General features: G+C 36.9%; 1 protein-coding gene across 1 annotated transcript in view; it reads left to right on the forward strand.

Moving 5' to 3' along the window:
• The window catches only part of AP4E1 (adaptor related protein complex 4 subunit epsilon 1), a 93031-nt gene extending 75347 nt beyond the window's left edge, over nt 1-17684 (forward strand). Inside the window, exons 16-20 of the mRNA XM_058427209.1 lie at nt 8075-8330; nt 9303-9860; nt 11038-11228; nt 12788-12945; nt 14265-17684. Coding sequence (XP_058283192.1) covers nt 8075-8330; nt 9303-9860; nt 11038-11228; nt 12788-12945; nt 14265-14425 — 1324 coding nt within the window. The 3' untranslated portion in view covers nt 14426-17684. The remainder of the gene's footprint in view (nt 1-8074; nt 8331-9302; nt 9861-11037; nt 11229-12787; nt 12946-14264) is intronic.
• Nucleotides 17685-19487: the final 1803 nt, after the last annotated feature.

Consider the following 19487-nt stretch of genomic DNA (forward strand, 5'->3'; position numbering starts at 1 on the left):
ACATGTAAGCCTTTAATCCATCTTGAATTAATTTTTGTATAAGGTGTAAGGAAGGGATCCAGTTTCAGCTTTCTACATATGGCTAGTCAGTTTTCCCAGCACCATTATTAAATAGGGAATCCTTTCCCCATTGCTTGTTTTTGTAGGTTTGTCAAAGATCAGATGGTTGTAGATATGTGGTGTTATTTCTGAGGGCTCTGTTCTGTTTCATTGGTCTATATCTCTGTTTTGGCACCGGTACCATGCTGTTTTGGTTACTGTAGCCTTGTAGTGTAGTTTGAAGTCAGGTAGTGTGATGCCTCCAGCTTTGTTCTTTTGGCTTAGGATTGACTTGGCAATGTGGGCTCTTTTTTGGTTCCATGTGAACTTTAAAGTAATTTTTTCCAATTCTGTGAAGAAAGTCATTGGGAGCTTGATGGGGATGGCATTGAATCTATAAATTACCTTGGGCAGTATGGCCATTTTCATGATATTGATTCTTCCAACCCATGAGCATGGAATGTTCTTCCATTTGTTTGTATCCTCTTTTATTTCATTGAGCAGTGGTTTGTAGTTCTCCTTGAAGAGGTCCTTTGCATTCCTTGTAAGTTGGATTCCTAGGTATTTTATTCTCTTTGAAGCAATTGTGAATGGGAGTTCACTCATGATTTGGCTCTCTGTCTGTTATTGGTGTGTAAGAATGCTTGTGATTTTTGCACATTGATTTTGTATGCTGAGACTTTGCTGAAGTTGCTTATCAGCTGAAGGAGATTTTGGGCTGAGACAATGGGATTTTCTAGATATACAATCATGTCATCTGCAAACAGGGACAATTTGACTTCCTCTTTTCCTGAGTGAATACCCTTTATTTCTTTCTCCTGCCTGATTGCCCTGGCCAGAACTTCCAACACTATGTGGAATAGGAGTGGTGAGAGAGGGCATCCCTGTCTTGTGCCAGTTTTCAAAGGGAATGCTTCCAGTTTTTGCCCAGTCAGTATGATATTGGCTGTGGGTTTGTCATAAATAGCTCTTATTATTTTGAGATACGTCCCATCAATACCTAATTTATTGAGAGTTTTTAGCATGAAGGGTTGTTGAATTTTGTCAAAGGCCTTTTCTGCATCTATTGAGATAATCATGTGGTTTTTGTCTTTGGTTCTGTTTATATGCTGGATTATGTTATTGATTTTCATATGTTGAACCAGCCTTGCATCCCAGGGATGAAGCCCACTTGATCATGGTGGATAATCTTTTTGATGTGCTGCTGGATTCGGTTTGCCAGTATTTTATTGAGGATTTTTGCATCGATGTTCATCAGGAATATTGGTCTAAAATTCCCTTTTTTTGTTGTGTCTCTGCCAGGCTTTGGTATCAGGATGATGCTGGCCTCATAAAATGAGTTAGGGAGGGTTCCTTCTTTTTCTATTGATTGCAATAGTTTCAGAAGGAATGGTACTAGCTCCTCCTTGTACCTCTGGTAGAATTCAGCTGTGAATCTGTCTGGTCCTGGACTTTTTTTGGTTAACAGGCTATTAATTATTGCCCCAATTTCAGAGCCTGTTATTGGTCTACTCAGGGATTCAACTTCTTCCTGGTTTAGTGTTTGGAGGCTGTATGTGTCCGGGAATTTATCCATTTCTTCTAGATTTTCTAGTTTATTTGCGTAGAGATGTTTATAGTATTCTCTGATGGTAGTTTGTATTTCTGTGGGATCGGTGGTGGTATCCCCTTTATCATTTTTTATTGCGTCTATTTGATTCTTCTCTTTTCTTCTTTATTAGTCTTGCTAGCGGTCTATCAATTTTGTTGATCTTTTCAAAAAATCAGCTCCTGGATTCACTGATTTTTTGAAGGGTTTTTTTGTGTCTCTATCTCCTTCAGTTCTGCTCTGATCTTAGTTATTTCTTGCCTTCTGCTAGCTTTTGAATGTGTTTGCTCTTGCTTTTCTAGTTCTTTTAATTGTGATGTTAGGGTGTCAGTTTTAGATCTTTCCTGCTTTCTCTTGTGGGCATTTAGTCTATAAATTTCCCTCTACACACTGCCTTAAATGTGTCCCAGAGATTCTGGTATGTTGTGTCTTTGTTCTCATTGGTTTCAAAGAACATCTTTATTTCTGCCTTCATTTCGTTATGTACCCAGTAGTCATTCAGGAGCAGGTTGTTCAGTTTCCACGTAGTTGAGCGGTTTTGAGTGAGTTTCTTAATGCTGAGCTCTAGTTTGATTGCGCTGTGGTCTGAGAGACAGTTTGTTATAATGTCTGTTCTTTTACATTTGCTGAGGAGTGCTTTACTTCCAACTAGGTTTTCACATAATTTTCAAAGGGAGAGACACACTTGTGACAATGTGTTTTAATATAATGGTTTAGAAAGGTTTTTAAAAGCTAAATTGTATGGGCTGTTGTTTCAGTGGTTTCTACTTATTGCTATTAAGGTGTTTATATTGTACAGTATGTTCTTTAAGAGCTTACCTACCTTCCAAGACAGCATAAAATGTGTACAAGCTTTATACGTAGTAATAATATGTGTTATTGCTACATATTATATATATATATTTAGAAGCATATTAGAATTTATACATCCAGGTTGATGTTTAACATATCGTTCTGCATTCCTCATTCTTCTGATAAATACATCTTGTAACCATCTCATTGGAACATTGACAGATATAGAGGTGAACATAAAATAAGGTGATTGATTTCACCTGAGGAAGCCATATAGTTGGTCACTCAGTTAAGGCATATACAGCTGCCCTTCAACTTATGATGGGGTTACATTCTGATAAACCCATTATAAGTTGAAAATATCATAAGTCAGAAGTGATCTACCAAACACCAGATCTATGTCTAGAACTCAGTTCTGCTGATCATTGGCCCATTATTGTTTATTATTTTATTTTATTATTATTATTTTTTTGAGACACAGTTTCACTCTCATTGCCTAGGCTGGAGTGCAGTGGCACGATCTCGGCTCACTGCAACCTCCGCCTTCTGGGCTCAGGCGATTCTCCTGCCTCAGCCTCCCGAGTAACTGGGATTACAGGCTCCCACCACCACACCCGGCTAATTTTTTGTATTTTTAGTAGAGATGGGTTTGACCATGTTGGCCAGGCTGGTCTCAAACTACTGGCCTCAAGTGATCCACCCACCTCGGCCTCCCAAAGTGCTGGGATTACAAGCATGAGCCACCGTGCCCAGCCTATTTATTATTTTATTAGCTCATTATTATTTCTGCATTGCAAGAGAATATCCTATCACATATTGCTAGCCTGGGAAAAGATAAAAGTTCAAAATTTGAAGTATGGTTTCTACTGAACTCTATTGCTTTCACACCATTGTAAAGCCAAAAAATCATTAAATTGAACTATTGTAAGTCAGGGACCATCCGTAGTCACCTATGGAAGCTGTATACTTTGCTCAAAATGCTTTCAGAGTTTCTTTCCAGCCACCTTGAAAATTGGTGAGCATTTGTTAAGATGTCTTATTTGGAGCTGAATTTCATCCTTGTTAGGTATATTTTGATTTTGGAAACATAATTAGTTACCTTTAGAAACATAATTAAGTGAATAAAATGAGATGACATTTGTAAGTACATAGTACAGCCCAGCTCATAGTAAATGATTGATAAATGGTAGTTGCTGTTATTAATAACGATTGTCATTACCATCATTGTCTTCGTTGTCTTCATTACCCAAGAGGTGAGTTTACCAGATAATTTTCATGATCAATCTGAATAATTTTGGTCAATATTCTGATGCGGCAATAAAGTAAGGCAATGGCTTTCTTGTTTGGGAAGAAGCTGCATCTAACAGAGTTAAAAATGTTTTAAGTAATGGCCGCATTGTTGGAACAAATGTGATAAAATTTCAAAAGTGACAACTTTAAAGGATGACATTTGAATTTTGAGTTCTTCTGTATTTATTAAGAAATCAGTCATTTTATGTTCATCCTTACATTTGTCAGTTGTTCAATGAAATGGTTACAAGTATTTATCAGAAGAAAGATACTAATAATAGATCATGAGGAATGTAGAATATGTTGAATGAAATGGCATGAGTTCGAATTCTTTTTCTTATCTTTTTTTTTTTTTTCCTGCTCTGTTAACCTCCTTATTTTCTTTCCCAGATATTTAATTTTGGTACTCCAAGCATGGGGAGCAGATATTGTTTGTGGGCATTTGATGATGGAGGTGACAGCAATTAAGTATCCCAAACAGGGACCAAAGGGACAAGGGAAAGAGATAGGAACCCTTCAAACCCAGGGAGGAACTTACACACTTTTACCTCTACAATAGGTGACAGCATCTGCTACTATAGTACTGAACTAGGTTCTGGGGGATGTGACAGGGCCTTGTAAATGCTGTACGTATACATCTACTACCCTCAGAGAAATGACGTTTGGCAAAACTGCTAAGGAATTACATAATATATGCTGCATTATTGTGAAATGGAAGATAAGGGATGAATTCAAAATTTGTTTCCAAAGAGGACCTCAGCTTACACATTCTTTCAGGAACATAGTAATTGGCAAGGTGAATCATCTTAGAGGGAAGACAATTGCTCTTTTACAGTCCCTGGCAACCTGAGAATAAAGTGGTAGCAAATCTAATTTATAATTTCTTGCCTGGCAGCACCCTGTCTCAAATGGGAATTCCTAGAGCTGAGTTAAAGTACATCCCTAGTCTTTTGAAGGTTCATTACTTGGTCAGAATTTACATCTATGTTTGAATGGTCTGAATAAAAACAATACAAGGGCACACCATAGAAAACCATGTATTATATAATAGTATTGTCAAAATCCGGGCAAAGATGACTCATGTTTAAAAATATTATTTTTCTAATGTTTCATTTAATTAAGAAGCATATTTTTTATATGAAATGGCCTTATGTTGCTTTCTTATGTATTTTCCCATTTTTTATTATTTATTTAATTTATTATTATTATTATTATTATTATTATTATTATTATTATTATTATTTGAGACAAGTCTCGTTCTGTCACCCAGACTGGAGTGCAGTGACGTGATCTTGGCTCACTGCATCCTCCGCTTCCTGGGTTCTAGTGGTTTCTCCCGGGTTCTCATGCCTCAGTCTTTGAATGTGGAGTACACATTCAAAGCCAAGATTACAGATGCCTGCCACCATGCCCTGCTAATTTTTATGTTTTTAGTAGAGGCAGAGTTTCGCCAAGTTGGCCAGGCTGGTTATGAAATCCTGGGCTCAAGTGATCCACCTGCCTCAGCGTCAGTGCTGGCATTACAGATGTGAGCTACTGCACCTGGCCATATTTTCCCACTTTTTAGATGGTCTGTATGTATGTGTAACAGAATATTTGTGTCGATCATTAGTATGTATGCAGATGAAATAAATAAGAAAATAAGAAAAGTCTTTAAAATAGTTTGAGGCTCCTTTTAGGCTCCTTTTGTACCTCCTGCCCCTTTTTGCCAGTTGTGGATTGAGTTCCCTGGGAAGCACATTCGGTGATGGCATTTCGTATGCAGAATAATTAGGAGTGTCATTGGGATCAACATCTATAGAAGGAAGGAAAAAGAAGCAGGTTTGGGCAGAAGTCAAGATGTGATGCATTGCCAGTGACAACCTCTGCTGACCCCATGGTGAGCTCTGGAGCTGGAATGACCCTTCAGAGTTGTGCTGAGTTGGACCGAGATGGTTGGCAAGGACTTTATACTTCCATTCATCCATCACTGGATGTAGGCTGCCTTGGAGGGGGCGTGATCTTGCGTGAAGTAGCTCTCTGCAGCTCAGGCAGTCCCTGAAGGGGCTGAGAGATGACAGCACTCCCAACAGCTGGTCAACAGTCCTTCATTGAAGAGGGATCCAGATGGAGCAGCCCATTGTCCTCCACATCTGCCTTTTGTTGTTGTTGTTAAACTACTATTTAAATCATTGATTAGTAAAATTTAGGGGCTTGTTCTCATTTTTTTTGTAAATAAAGGTAATATTTTGGTTAAAGGGAGTATACAGATACTATAATACTATTGTGGGTATTCATGAATTCCCCAGAGGTGCTTCTTTTGAGAATTATATCCTAGAAATGGTAGGGGTTATTTTAGTGGTTCCCATGACCACTTGGGATCTGCTTATGGCAAGTACAACCCATTTTTGTCTAAGAGGTTTATTGTATAACTTTTTTTTTTTTCTTTAGAAAACTCTTTTAGAACCTGGAGGAAGAAAGGGGGAAATGAAGATATTTGTAAAGGGATACTCAGCAGTAAAAATCATTGAGAAGGAATGAACCAATTCCCTTTAGGGCATTTTTTATTAACATTCAAATTTTCCTTTAGCTACTTACTTCTTAATAGCATTAATTCTTCACTCAGTATGAAGTGTAATTACCTGTTTTTGTTTAGTTTTGGGCTCAAAATCACATTGATCATGATTCCAACAATTTCAATACTAATAATAATTGGTAGAAATATTTCTGAGTCTTCCTTTTTGTTCATTTCATGATCGACTCATCTTGTAGTAGAAATGATTTTTTAAAAATGCCATTTTGGACCATGAGAGAGATGCTTAAATGAGTCAAGTGCCAAGGACACATAGTTCTTTTTTTTTTTTTTTTTTAACTCCAGTGTTATTGAGATATAATTGCCAAATAAACATTGTATAGTTGACCCTTGAACAATATGAGTTAAACTGTGCAGGTCCACTTAATACACAGATTTCTTCAATAAATATATTGGAAAAAGTTTTTCAGACTTGAGACAATTTGAAAAAACTTTCCAACAAACCATTTACCCTAGGAATATCAAAAAATTAAGGCTGGGCGTGGTGGCTCACGCTTGTAATCCCAGCACTTTGGGAGGCCGAGGTGGGCGGATCATGAGGTCGGGAGATTGAGACCATGGTGAAACCCCATCTCTACTAAAAATACAAAAAATTAGCCGGGTGTGGTGGCGGGAAATTAAGAAGCAATAAGATTGTCAGGAATACATAAAATATATATAGATACTAGTCTATGTATTAATTGACTGTTTATGTAAGGCTTCCAGTCAACAGTAGGCTATTAGTAGTTAAGTTTTGGAGGAGTCAGAAGTTACGTGTGGATTTTTGACAGCACAAGGAGTCAGTGCCCCAACACTCTCCATTTTTCAGGGGTCATTGGTATGTGTTTAAGGCATGCTGTGTGATGTTTTGATATACATTGTGAAATGATTACCACAATCAAACTAATTAATGGACACATAGCTCTTATATGAGAATAATAGAGATGATCCTTGGCTATTTTAGCCCGCACTTATTAGTCACTCCAGATTCACAACTGCAACTTTTGTGATAACATTAGGATTCTAAATTTGGCCCTGAACTTACTGCCTAGATGCCTTGTTTAGGCTTTTTGGGTAGGACACCTGGCTCCTAAACAATATTTTAATTCTTTTTCAACTCAGGTGTAAAAATTTGTCAGCCTCAGGCTTTTTCCCAAAATCTTACTTTTTTGTTTTTTAGATAAAACCATTGCATTTTGATAAAAGTACACTTAATAATAGTTGAAAATGTCGCTATGTGCATAGTGAGAAAAACCTTTTGGATTAAAGTAAATTTATGGGGAGCATGTATTCAGGGCAACTTGAATTTATGTTTCCTGGGTTGTAAAACTAAAGAAAAAATAAAATGTAAATTTATACATAGGAGTACATTTGAATGATGTTTTTAACAGGATTTTACTTAATGAATTTATATAGGTTCAATTCCTTCATATTGCTAAGAAATTTGAATCATTTCTCATCTTTAACCCGTCAGAATTAAAGGTATTTTTGTAAAGTCAATGGAGGAAATAAACTGATTTGCAGTAGTTCTATTTTTGTACAACTTAAGCAATTAAGTAAAAATTAAATGCTCTGAAATTTTTAACTAAGTCTGGAGTTCTGCAGCCTTAAATCAAATCCTTTGACTGGAGGGTAGAGGGTTGTTGGCTATAACTAAAATCTAGAGATCGAGGTTTTACTTCTGGTATATAGAATATAATGTGACAGTTGTTTTTAAAAGGCCATGGGCATTGATATGTTTTGAAAGAATGCCTCAAGAAAGTAACTATTAGCAGTTATTTAAGTTGACTTGATTTTATTATCAACCTCCTTAGGACAAATAGCTTGAAGCTGGAAGGTATAAAGAAATTGTGGGGGAAAGAAGGCTATCTTCCCAAGAAGGAAAGCAAAACTGGTGATGAAAGTGGAGCTCTGCCTATTCCTCAAGAGAGTATAATGGAGAATGCAGATCAAGCTATAACTAAAAAGGATCAATCTCAAGTTCTTACCCAATCTAAAGAGGAGAAAGAAAAGCAGCTGCTGGCATCATCATTATTTGTTGGTCTAGGATCAGAAAGTACAATCAACCTGGTAAGTAATCGGTTCTGTTCCTCTAAGAATCTTTGTCGTCTGTTTGTACAAAAAAAAAACTGGCTCTGTAAAAGCTCCTGGCTGTCATCTATATGTATAGTGAAAAGTGGCTTCCCCAGTTCTTACTCACCATCATTTCCCAGCTCCAGAACCACTAATGACCCACCTTTTTATATTCCTGAAAGAGAAAATGCAGTTGGCTCAACTTGAGTCAGGTGTTCTCTGTAGCCCAGTCAGTGGACAAGGGTCAGGCTCCAAATAAGGTTACAGGTATGACCACGGCCACTCTCACTCCTTCCTTTGCGAGGCAAGGGAACACTTGAACCATCACTCCTCTTACATAGATTCACAGACCATTCTTCAGAAAATTTAGACCAACGATGTCAAGTTTGCCATTCTATCTCCTGAATGTGTGGCAAACATCACTAGTCAGTTATTGAATTCTTTCCTGCTGAGTGTTCCAGTCAGCTACTGCCAGTTAATTCTTGAGGTAAAACCAGTTTTTCTTTCTGCTTACTAACTTACAGGCCATGAAATCATGATTACTATAGATGACTAAAACAGAGGTTGGGTCATCCCTGCATTCAAGGGTAACTTAGGCTTACACAGAAGAACTATGGCAACTCAAAAAATGGCTGTTTCTCACTGTTTTTTAATTTGTTCAGTTCTGTACTCTAGTATTCTGAAATCTAACAAGTTTTTTGTTCATGACTGACTTTTTGACCTTATTTCTTTTTTTGATTCCTTGTGTTTTTTATGAGAAATAAGATTTAGCTAATAGTTCAAAGTTATATAGCTGCCAGGATTTTAGGGCTTAACATTTTATTTATCTCTGATTCTTTGCTAATTTATTCTTTATAGATAGAACCTTAGCAAATTGTTATATTGCCGATTTGAAATTATAGATGAATGTTTAAAACTCATGACTAGTAGAATGATTTCTTTTTATATTACTATGTTTTATTTTTGCAGCTGGGAAAAGCAGATACTGTCTCTCACAAGTTCAGAAGGAAATCAAAAGTCAAAGAAGCTAAAAGTGGCGAAACAACCAGTACTCATAATATGACCTGTTCTTCCTTTAGTTCTTTGTCAAATGTGGCATATGAAGACGATTATTATTTGAGTACTGTGCACAATAGAGGAGACAAAGAATTAAAGAAATTTTCTCTCAATTCGGAACTTTTGGATTCTGAGTCACTCACAGAACTGCCCTTGGTTGAGAAATTCTCATATTGTAGTCTGTCTACACCTTCATTGTTTGCTAATAACAACATGGAAATTTTTCACCCTCCTCAGTCTACTGCAGCCTCAGTTGCCAAGGAAAGCTCTTTAGCTTCATCTTTTTTGGAAGAAACTACTGAATACATACCCTCAAATGCTATGGAAGTCTGTAATAATGAAACCATATCAGTGTCTTCTTATAAAATTTGGAAAGATGATTGTTTATTGATGGTCTGGTCAGTCACTAATAAGAGTGGTTTGAAATTTAAAAGTGCTGACTTAGAAATTTTTCCTGCAGAAAATTTCAAGGTAAAATTTAAAGGTATTATTGTTTTATTTTCAGTGTGTATTTTGTGTTCTCTTTTCCTGTGCTCTTTAAATGTCTCCTTCACTTTTGTCATAAACACTAAAATGAAATTCTCAAATTATTTAGCAAAGTGGAAGATTAAGGAGTAAGGATATTGAAGAATAAATGTGTATACTGTTTACTTCTTTCTCTCACCAATTTATTTTTATATACTGAGTGCTCAGACATCAGTTCTCTTTCTTCCCTAGCTCTGACAGATTGCCATTGTGATTGCTGGAAGTATGTTTAATTGCATTATTGTATGGATGTCCTTGGTGGAGTTATAATGAGATTTAACCAGTATATTTATCTTCCACAAAACTGGCCCAGTTTCTTCTACGAGCTAGAATGTGTTGAATGGGATATTGTCTGGGCCACTGACCAGAGCAAAAATTCCTGATACTAGATGTGCTTTAGAATCACCTGTGGGGCCAGGTGCGGTGGCTTACGCCTGTAATCCCAGCACTTTGGGAGGCTGAGGTGGGTGGATCACGAGGTCAGGAGTTTGAGAGGTGCCTGACCAACATGGTGAAGCCCTGTCTCTACTAAAAATACAAAAATTAGGTGGGTGTGGTGGTGCACACCTGTAATCCCAGCTACTCAGGAGGCTGAGGCAGGAGAATTACTTGAACCTGGGAGGTGGAGGTTGCAGTGAGCACTCCAGCCTGGGTGACAGAGTGAGACTCCATCTCAAAAAAAAAAAAAAAAAGAATCACCTGTGGAACTTAAAAAAAACAGACCAAACCCTTCCCAGTTGCTTTAACACTACCACCAGAGCTTGAGGGTAGAGAATGAGAGTAGATGATACCTGTATTTGTATTTATATTTATATTTAAATTCTTTGAAAAATTATTTGAAAAGTCCTATCTTTAAAAACCCAGGACCAGCCAGGACATTTACAGAGTTTTAACTGTAATGCCATTTGTTAACATAATTTTGACCTGTGTACAATTATTATTTCATTATCTGTTCTAGTGAATTTTTCTCAAGTGAAGTTGTCAGTCATCTTCATAATGTAGTTTATTAACTTCCCATATTAGTATGATTTGTGCCACTTCAATTAAATAGAAAATTGGTAGTCATATAATTGTCTGTATTGATCCCTTCCTTCTTCAACACTTTTATTACTTTTATTTGCAGGTCACTGAGCAACCTGGATGCTGTTTGCCTGTAATGGAAGCAGAAAGCACCAAAAGCTTTCAGTATAGTGTGCAGATAGAAAAACCTTTTACAGAAGGAAATCTTACTGGTTTTATTAGTTATCATATGATGGATACTCATTCTGCTCAGCTGGAATTTTCTGTAAACTTATCACTATTAGATTTCATTAGGTAAATGTTTTGTTAAATGTTAATTCAAGTTGTTAATTCACCAACTATTTTTTAAACCTCTTCTCTGGATGGAGGCACTATATTGGGTGCTAGGGAGTATAACAGTTAAAAACTACAGACAGTTCCTACCTTAGAGGAATTTCTAGTCTATGGAGGAGACATGGAGCAATTACATAAATACAGATGTAATTATGAATTGTGCTATGAAGAGAAAATAAGTGGTACAATGAGGGATTATAATGAGAGACCTGATTTAGATTGGAGTTGGTTGGTGACCTGGAAAAGCTTGTGAGAAAAAGTATTATTTAAACTAAATAACTCCGAAGATTCTGCATGGCTTTTAAAAATTTCTCTCATTTGTATTTTATTCAATTATTTCATAAAATTTGTTTGTTAAGATTTAGAGAAATGTAAGAAAATTGCTCGACATAGTTATTAAACTTTTATTAAACATGCAGTTTTTACCATTATACTAGGCACTGTGCAGTGTTACCAAAATAATTGAAAACGATATCTTACCTGCTCTAATTTTGTTTTATAAATGTATTGTACTGTTTTTGAACATTAAAAATATGAAGGCTGCCTGAACCCAGAATGCAGAATACCAATGAATATCTCTCTATATTTTTTTAACCTCCACATATCACTTCTGTTACAATACAATGCTTTCATTTTTGTTCATTCTTTTTTTTTTTTGAAACAGGGTCTTGCTGTGTCACCCAGGCTGGAGTGCAGTGGCACACTATGGCTCACTGTAGCCTCGACCTCCCAGGCTCAATTGATCCTCCCACCTCAGGCTCCTGAGTAGCTGGGACTACAGGAATTTGTCACCATGCCAGCTAATTTTTGTGTTTTTTGTAGAGATAGGGTTTTGCCATGTTGCTCAGGCTAGTCTCAAACTCTTGGGCTCAAGCGATCTGTCTGCTTCGGCCTCCCAAAGTGCCGGGATTAGGGACGAGGGCTACCATGCCCAGCTTTGCCCATTGAAAGTCTTTTAGTAATAACATAACTGTCAGTCTATTAGAGTACTGTATGCCTGTGGTGCTGATAGGATAAAATCCAGCCTTCAAAAAACTTATGTTGTGTGATTGTGGAGGTCTTCTGAACCATTTAAAAAATGTGTTTGTTAAAATTCTTTCTTTCGGTCTAATTTACTTAAGGTGCTAGATCTTTGCATTCATGTTCTTTTTCATAACTTTGATAGAATATCCCATTATCCCCAAATTCAAAGTAAATATGAAAGAAAAGTTCTGTATTATATTTGAATGATTTATGAAATTACTTGGTAAAATCTTACTGGAATGACTGGTAGAAAGAGAGATAACTGAGTGATTTATTGAAATGATATTTTAAATTTAATAATATACCTGCTTTCAGTATTTTCATCAGGTTGGAGGATGATACTAACCATTTCTAGCATATTTGGTTTAAAGACATAAATCTTTTGGGACCCAGATTTACAATGATTATGTTTTATTCTCATGAGGCATTTGAAATTTGTTCGTTTAGAATCGTTTCACTGTTTTTGACATATATCTAATTTTAAAAATTATTTTCAGACCATTAAAAATCTCAAGTGAAGACTTTGGGAAACTCTGGTTATCCTTCGCAAATGATGTGAAACAAAATTTAAAAATGTCAGAATCTCAAGCTGCACTTCCTTCTGTACTAAAGACTCTGCAACAGAAACTAAGACTCCATATTATTGAGATCATAGGTTCGTAGAGTTATAAAAAGGCTATTCTGTGTTTATAGGAGCTTTCTTATAATTGGAACACAAATCAACTCTTAAAAGTATCAGATTTCTTAGAGCTGTATTTCCTATTGTGACTGTCTTTCAGATTAATGTGTTTTTCAGACTGTATTAATTTTTTATTGGAAAATATACATACATAAAATATACCATTTTAACAATTTTTAAACATATAGTTAAGTGGCATTAAGTATATATACACTGTTGTGCAACTATCACCATCATCTATCTTCAGAACTTTTTTATCTTCCTCAACTGGAACACTATACCCATTAAACACTAACTCCACCTTTCCCCTTCCTCTCCACCTCTTGGCAACTACCATTTTACCTCTTGTCTCTGAACTTGACTACTTTAGGTACCTTATATAGGTGGAATCATACAATACTTGTCCTTTTGTATCTGGCTTATTTCACTGAGCATAATATCTTCAAGGTTGATCCATGTTATAGAATGTGTCCGAATTTTAATGTGATACATTTTGTTTATCCATTCATCTGTAAATGGATACTTGGGTTACTTACACTTTTTGGCTATCGTGAGTAATGCTGGTATGAACAGGGTTATAGAAATACCTGTTTGTGTCCCTGCTTTCAGTTCTTTATTTGGTTACATACCCAGAAGTGGAATTGGTGGATTATATGATAATTATAGATTTAATTTTTTTTTTTTTTTTTTGAGACAGAGGCTCACTTTGTTGCCCATGCTGGAGTACAGTGGTGCGATCTGAGCTCACTGCAACCTCCACCTTCCATGTTCAAGCTATTCTCGTGCCTCAGCCTCCCGAGTAGCTGGGATTACAGGTGTGTAGCACCGTGCTCAGCTATTTTTTTGTATTTTTTAGTAGAGATGGGGTTTCACCATATTGCCCAGGCAGGTCTAGAACTCCTGAGCTTAAGTGATCTGCCCGCCTCAGCCTCTCAAAGTGCTGGGATTACAGGCATGAACTACTGCGCCTGGCCTAGATTTAATTCTTTGAGAAACCACCATATCATTTTCACAGCAACTGCACCATTTTATATTCCCACCAGCAATGTACCAGGGTTCCAGTTTCTCCACATCTTCATCATCACTTGTTATTATCTGTTTTTTTCTTTAATATTAGCCATCCTAATGGGTATGAAGTATAGTATCTCACTGTGGTTTCAATTTGCAGTCTCCTTAGCGATTAGTGATATTGAGTATCTTTTCATGTGCTTATTAGCCATTTGTGTATCTTCTTGGAGAAATGTCTGTTTAAGTCCTTTTGCATTAAATCATTTTTCACTTTTGTTTTGTTGTAGGCAATGAAGGGCTATTGGCCTGTCAGCTGCTTCCATCCATCCCCTGCTTACTGCATTGCCGAGTTCATGCAGATGTATTAGCCCTGTGGTTCAGGTCCTCCTGCTCTACTCTTCCTGACTATTTACTGTATCAGTGTCAAAAGGTGATGGAGGGATGCTAGCAGAAGCCCTTCTAAATTTTACTCCATCAAGATCAATAGTTTACATAGATAAACTTATTTACCAAAGTAAAAAGAACTCATGGTACTTCTAATGAAAGTGGGGATTATTACAAGTGTGGTTTATATGTTTTCTTTATGATTCCTGGTCAAGAAAGATCCCCAAAACTGTGTCCCTAACCTTTAACTCAGGATTGTACAGTATGTTTAGGTCCCTCAAAAAGTGACCTAAGCTAATATTATAAACTGCTAATGATTTATATATCACTTAGTGTGTGGAGGGACTGAAAATATTTATTTTGTTATAAATAATTTTATAGCACGTTTACTCTAGTGCTAGCTAATTTGTAATAAAGCCAAGTCTCAGTTTTCTGCATTAAATGGAAGGGAGACATGAAATTGATAATCTCAAACTTAATTCATATTTGGCTTTGGAATGTAGTGTGTGGTTTTTGGTAGGCAAGTCAGTATTTTCGATTATGTTTTGCCTAGATCAGTGTTGAACTAAGTTGGCATAGCACACACTAACAGTTGTAGGAGATCCATGAGCATGCTGGATATTGAGGGGATCCAATCTGTGATATATTTTTTATTATAGATAACTGTTACACATAATTTCAGATAATTTGGCGATAAAATTTGTCTATTTTCCACTGGATTTATTTTAAAATTCAAAGTAAATCACTCTATTCTTATTTTGAAAACTCAGAGCCATTTTCAAAATATCATATAGAAACAAAACCCATAAGAGCAAACAGTAACAAAGCAAACAGAAACAAAAATGACTTTTTAGTTATGACAAATATTTTAGTTGGTTACTACTTAGGTCCTTTTGGCAAATGAAAATTTGTGATTACAGTATAAATGGCAAAACTATCTTTTCCTGGCCTTTGAATCCACTAGTACTCAATGGATATAGCTGAAGCAGAGACTAAGTATAACATACAGGTTCTTCAGTAAAATATATCATTTTCATGTTATAGTTATGCCTGTGTGGCCTCTGTCAGAACTATTATCAGTAAAAGAGATTAAGCCTATATGTGAATGATAGACCAAAACCGTGAGGTTGTACATTAACTGAAATAGTATTTTATAAAATCTTATGGTGCTGTGGAAAATATGTATTATTTCACCTTTTCTGACCCTTCACCATAGAGACTATTCAGGTAATACAATTTTAAGTCATTGCAGTTAATACTTTGGTTAATTGGTACTGTTAATCACCCAGGTCAGGAATTCTGATTTTAGGTTATCTCATTAATCATGGCGGATAAAGAAGCTAAGGGGATTCCTCAGAGCTAATAGATTTCATTAGTCATTTGTGTCAAGAGTATTCCTCCCTAAAAACAAAAGCAGTATTTTCTTTCTCAATTAATTTTTAAGTTATTCATTAAAATATGTAACATCTTGATTTTATTCTTTTAAAAACATACAGTGAAACCTTGCTACAAGAGTAATAAGTGACTGGAATTTCTTGCATAATAGGTTCCTCCTTTTGAATAGATCAGATTCATCCCCAGGCTCTCAGCAGTGTCATGATGAAATAAGTGTGCTGACTCCAGGGGTACGGTGGACACTGGTAGCTAGCCTTATCAGCTCCCTCCTTATTCCTACCTCTGTCAGCAGCATCCCTCGCCCCTTACCTAATTCTGCTGTGACTCTGACAGAGAGGAAGTGCCTTCTCACTTTGCAAAGGAATGCATCATGTCACAAAGGAGGTGCTCCAATTTTTTGTGTCCTTACTTCCCTATGTTTGCCTAGTTACTGAGACTAGGTTGAGTGTGGAGCAATAGGTGTAAGATGCTGAGAGCACATGGACAGCTACCAGGGAGATCTGTTGCTTGGTTACAGGGTGTATTCGTGAGTGGTAGCTGCAGTTGTCGTGAGAGACATGCTTGGCATACAGAGCTGTCTAATGGGTGGGAGAAATGTAATGGTAGATTTAGGGCTGGGAGCATGATTTTGGGTCTGTCCAAAGGAACATGGTGTCACTTTTTTTCTTTCTGACCCACTAAATAAAAAGTAGTGTAACAGGGTTTCTACTGAAATGTTTAGTAGAATGTTTACAGTTTTTATATTTTTATGATTTTAAAAACAAACAATAATGGAAGAATAGATTCTAAGGAACTTCAGGGCAGTATATATTAAACTTCAGAGCAGTATATATAAAACTCATTGAATGTTTTAAGTTGTAAATCAGGTGTCCACCAACCTTTATTTTTGCATTGCAGGAGATGTGACTATAAAGTAGGGAGTTTTTTTTATTTTTTGAGACGGAGTTTCACTCTTGTTGCCCAGGCAAGAGTGTAATGGTGCAATCTCGGCTCACTGCAACCTCTGCCTCCCAGGTTCAAGCGATTCTCCTGCCTCAGCCTCCCTAGTAGCTGGGATTACAGGCATGCACCACTACACCCGGCTAATTTTTTTGTATTTTTAGTAGAGACGGGGTTTCTCCATGTTGGTCAGGCTGGTCTCGAACTCCCGACCTCACGTGATCTGCCCGCCTCAGCCTCCCAAAGTGCTGGGATTACAGGCGTGAGCCACTGTGCCCGGCCAAATTATTTTTGTGGGTAGATTCATTCTCTTTACCTAATAGTCATAATTTAGTCAGTGAAGGGACAACATCTGGGGTAAGAGCTATGCAGGAGATGCTCAGCTTTGTGAGTTTTGTGCCAGGCATCTTTGCTGAAAATGGAGATGGCAACAAGTGTGAATCTGGGGGAATATAAGGGAAGACAGAAAAGCCTTAAGAGTAGATGGAGGAAGAAGGGTACCAGAATAGTCCCTGTGGAGGCAGGCAGATCAGAGCTCAGGGTTTGAAAGTGGGCCTGAGTAAGGGTCCTGCTAGAGAAATTGCAGATGGAAGCTGAGCAGTTACCAACTGCTAATGTGCCAAGTATACCAAGCACAGCATGTGTCCTGTAGAGGAGCATTATTTTAAACAATAGTCTACTATCATCTACCAAAATAATTGTGGTAAAAGTGTAGTATTTTATTTTTTCCTTTTATGTCAGCAATATTTTAAAATATTGATCTGTTTATCTTATATTTTTATGGATAAGTGTGGTTATTTGCCTCATGATTGTGAGCCACTGAGAGTGCACTGAACCTAGTCACATATCTTTAAGATGTTTTGCTGTGTGAAAATTTTAGGAGAGAAAAATACAAGTGAATATTTAATAGGCATTTATTACTTTATTTTGGAGTTGAATTCTGTCATTTGAAAAAGTTCAGTAATGTAATAAATACAAAGTGATCTGTACTGTTTTTTGGTCTATGTTCTTTGTTAACTAAGTAGCTGAATAATAAGTAATATTATTTAAACAATAACTTGGTAGACGTCAGCTAAAAAGAGCAGGAGCAATTGGAATGGGATGACAATAATGATTTATTCATTACGGCCCCCAAAGAATCTTGTCTCATTGGTTAAAAGTAAAGATATCGCTATTTCTCTTTCTGTATGATGGTCAGAGAGAACTTTGTGGGCTTCAGACAAGTTATAGCATGGATTGATTCTCAGGATGCCTGTCCATAACTACTGCTTTCACCTTAGGCTGACCAGAGCATTTAAAGCAGAGCATTGTTTCCATCATGCCTTCCTTTATAGATGTCCGAAGATGCCAGAAACACAGTAAATCAATCAGAAACTTAGTGACCAAAGAATCTGAGTGTGCTGGCCGTCTCTGCGTCATGTATCCTAAAACACAAAGCTAGATCAGAAATGGAGTTTAAATCCCACTGATTTGTGTCTCTTGTTGGCTACAGTGTATAAGAAGAAAAAAATCCCTGAGACTTGAAGCTCAAGTCTCAAGTCTTTGGGGCACTGAAGTCAAAAATGAAGTTTAAATGCACCACACTCACTGTAGTAATTGAAAAGAAGGGAGCTGTTGAAGGGAGGGTTGGCCTGCAGCCCTATGGGCCAGAGTTAATGATAGTTACTGGTTTAGTGTATGCATAATGGGAGACTGAGCTTTTTGTGCTTAGGAACTCTGTGTGTGTATAGATTTTATTTTTTTGATAGGCTCTTTTTTAAGACTTTTTGAGCAGTTTCAGGTTCAAGCAGAATCGAGAAGAATAGGTTTCCCATATACTCCCTCCTCCCACGTACATTCATAGACTCCCCCATTATGAGTATCCCCTACCAAAGTGTTATATTTGTTATAATTCATGAGCCTACCTTGACATATTGTTATCACCAAATGTTTTACATTAGTGTTCACTCAGATGTACGTTCTGTGGATTTATACAAATGTATAATGACATGAATCCACTAGTGTAGTATCATACAGTGTGTTCACTGTACTAGAAATCCTCTGCGCTCTGCCTGCTTATCCCTTCCGCCCTCCTGCCCCCAACCCCTGGTAACCACTGATGTTTTTTACTATCTCCATAGTTTTGCTATTTCCAGAATATCATATCGTTGGAATCATATAGTAGTAGCCTTTTTAGATTGTTCTTAATATGCATTTAAGTTTCCTCCATATCTTTTCATGGCTAGCTTTTTAGCATTGAAAAATTCATTGTGTATACCACAGCTTTTTTAATCCATGCACTTAGTGAAAGACATGGTTGCTTCTAAGTTTTGGCAATTATGAATAAAGCTGCTATAAACACTGTATACAGATTTTTGTGTAGACATGTCTTCAACTCCTTTGGACAAATACCAGGGAGCATGTTTGCTGGATCCTATGTTAAGAGTATGTTTAGTTCTGTGAGAAACTGCCAAATTGTCTTCCAAAGTGGCTGTGCTATTTTGCATTCCTGCCAACAAAGAATGAGAATTCCTGTTGCTCCACATCCTTGCCAGCATTTGGTGGTGTCAGGGTTCTGGATTTTGGCCGTTCTAATAGGTGTGTAGTGATATCTCATTTTAATTTGCATTTCCCTGATGACATATGGTATTGAGCATCTTTTCATATGCTTTGCTGCCATCTCTCTGTGTGTGTGTGTGTGTGTGTGTGTGTGTGTGTGTGTGTGTGTGTGATGCCTGTTAAGGGCTTTAGCCCATTTTTAAATCAAGTTTTCTGATTGTTTGAGTTCTTTCTGTATTTTTGGTAATATTCTC

This window comes from Hylobates moloch, unplaced genomic scaffold, assembly GCF_009828535.3.
Source record: "Hylobates moloch isolate HMO894 unplaced genomic scaffold, HMol_V3 SCAFFOLD_14, whole genome shotgun sequence".
Lineage (NCBI taxonomy): Eukaryota > Metazoa > Chordata > Mammalia > Primates > Hylobatidae > Hylobates > Hylobates moloch.